General features: G+C 43.0%; 1 protein-coding gene across 1 annotated transcript; it reads right to left on the bottom strand.

Moving 5' to 3' along the window:
• Positions 1-413: 413 nt before the first annotated feature.
• LOC108618659 (uncharacterized) lies at positions 414-1,153 on the bottom strand. The gene is made up of 3 exons (XM_018014750.2): positions 859-1,153; positions 686-798; positions 414-618 (listed from the first exon to the last, which is right to left on the bottom strand). Exons 1-3 carry the CDS (start codon positions 926-928, stop codon positions 454-456), a joined length of 348 nt encoding a protein of 115 aa, XP_017870239.2. The 5' UTR covers positions 929-1,153; the 3' UTR covers positions 414-453.

Consider the following 1,153-nt stretch of genomic DNA (forward strand, 5'->3'; position numbering starts at 1 on the left):
ACGACCAAATTCAATGAGCGTGTGTGTGCAGGTGTATCTCTCTCTCTCTCTCTCTCTCTCTCTCTCTGTCTCTTGCTCTCTCATTGTATCTGTGTGTGTGTTCTTGCTACACCTGTGCACAAATTTGTTTGCTAGATCAAAGCAACAGTGCTAAGGTTTCATTATCAGCTGACAATGAGAAGGCGGAGGAGGCTGAAGACTGAACCAAAAAAATAACTGTATATGATTGACATAATTAATGTGTGCTCTATAAGGTCCAATATGCAGAGGGCCAACTGACTGATAACCTGTACATAAAGACAGTTTTGGCTGCAGTCCAATAATCTCTGATTGCTCCTAGCTCAGCTAGAAAATATGCAACTCTTTTCCTCTAAAACTCAACTCCAACCGAATAAGTTAAAACCTTGAAAACCTTCCGATTATTGTTGGTTTATTTATGAGACTTATCAGCATCTATTGGCGCGGGCTCATATTGTGTTTCTTCTTTCGGGTTAATTTGGTTGGTGTGAGCGTGGATATCCTTTTGCCTTTGGATGGCAGTGCCAAGCGTGTGCTCGATAAGTAACGGGGCCTAATGACTTCCGGTAGCTGCAGCTGGGTCGTATCAAAGTGGACAGCCTGCTCGAGAAGCGAATTAAAGTGGCAGCAAGAAGAGCGGTGGGGAGGGGTTTCACTTTGGACTTACCAGATTCCTTTTACGATTGCTAGTCCGACCGGCTGTTCTATAGACCATGCTGCAGGAGGCTTGGTCAATGCTCATCTCCTGCTCCCCAAATGCATTGGACTCTATCGAATTGTCTAATTTGAATGCAAACATGTATAATTATTGCCTTTTCCATCTATACAGTTATCACTTACTCCCCTTTTGGTTCAGGAAGAGGTTCAAGTTTTTGACCAGCTCGAAAAGCTGGTGCCACGCTTCTGTCATGCTGCGCAGAGTGAATGGGACTTGGCTGAATTTCAACAGTTGCTCTGCATAATTTATGACTCGTTCCAATGACGAAACCGGGAGAAAGGCAAAAACCCCTAATGCTCACTGTATATGAGGGCAAAACCAAACAATTTTAGGTTAAAATCTTGTTTGACAAATGTAAAAAAACAAAGTTGAAACAAACAACATTCGAATACCATCTCTCAGCTACCCTGATGGCTC

This window comes from Drosophila arizonae, chromosome X (assembly GCF_054131065.1).
Source record: "Drosophila arizonae isolate 15081-1271.41 chromosome X, UAZ_ARI_1.0, whole genome shotgun sequence".
Taxonomy (NCBI): Eukaryota; Metazoa; Arthropoda; class Insecta; order Diptera; family Drosophilidae; genus Drosophila; species Drosophila arizonae.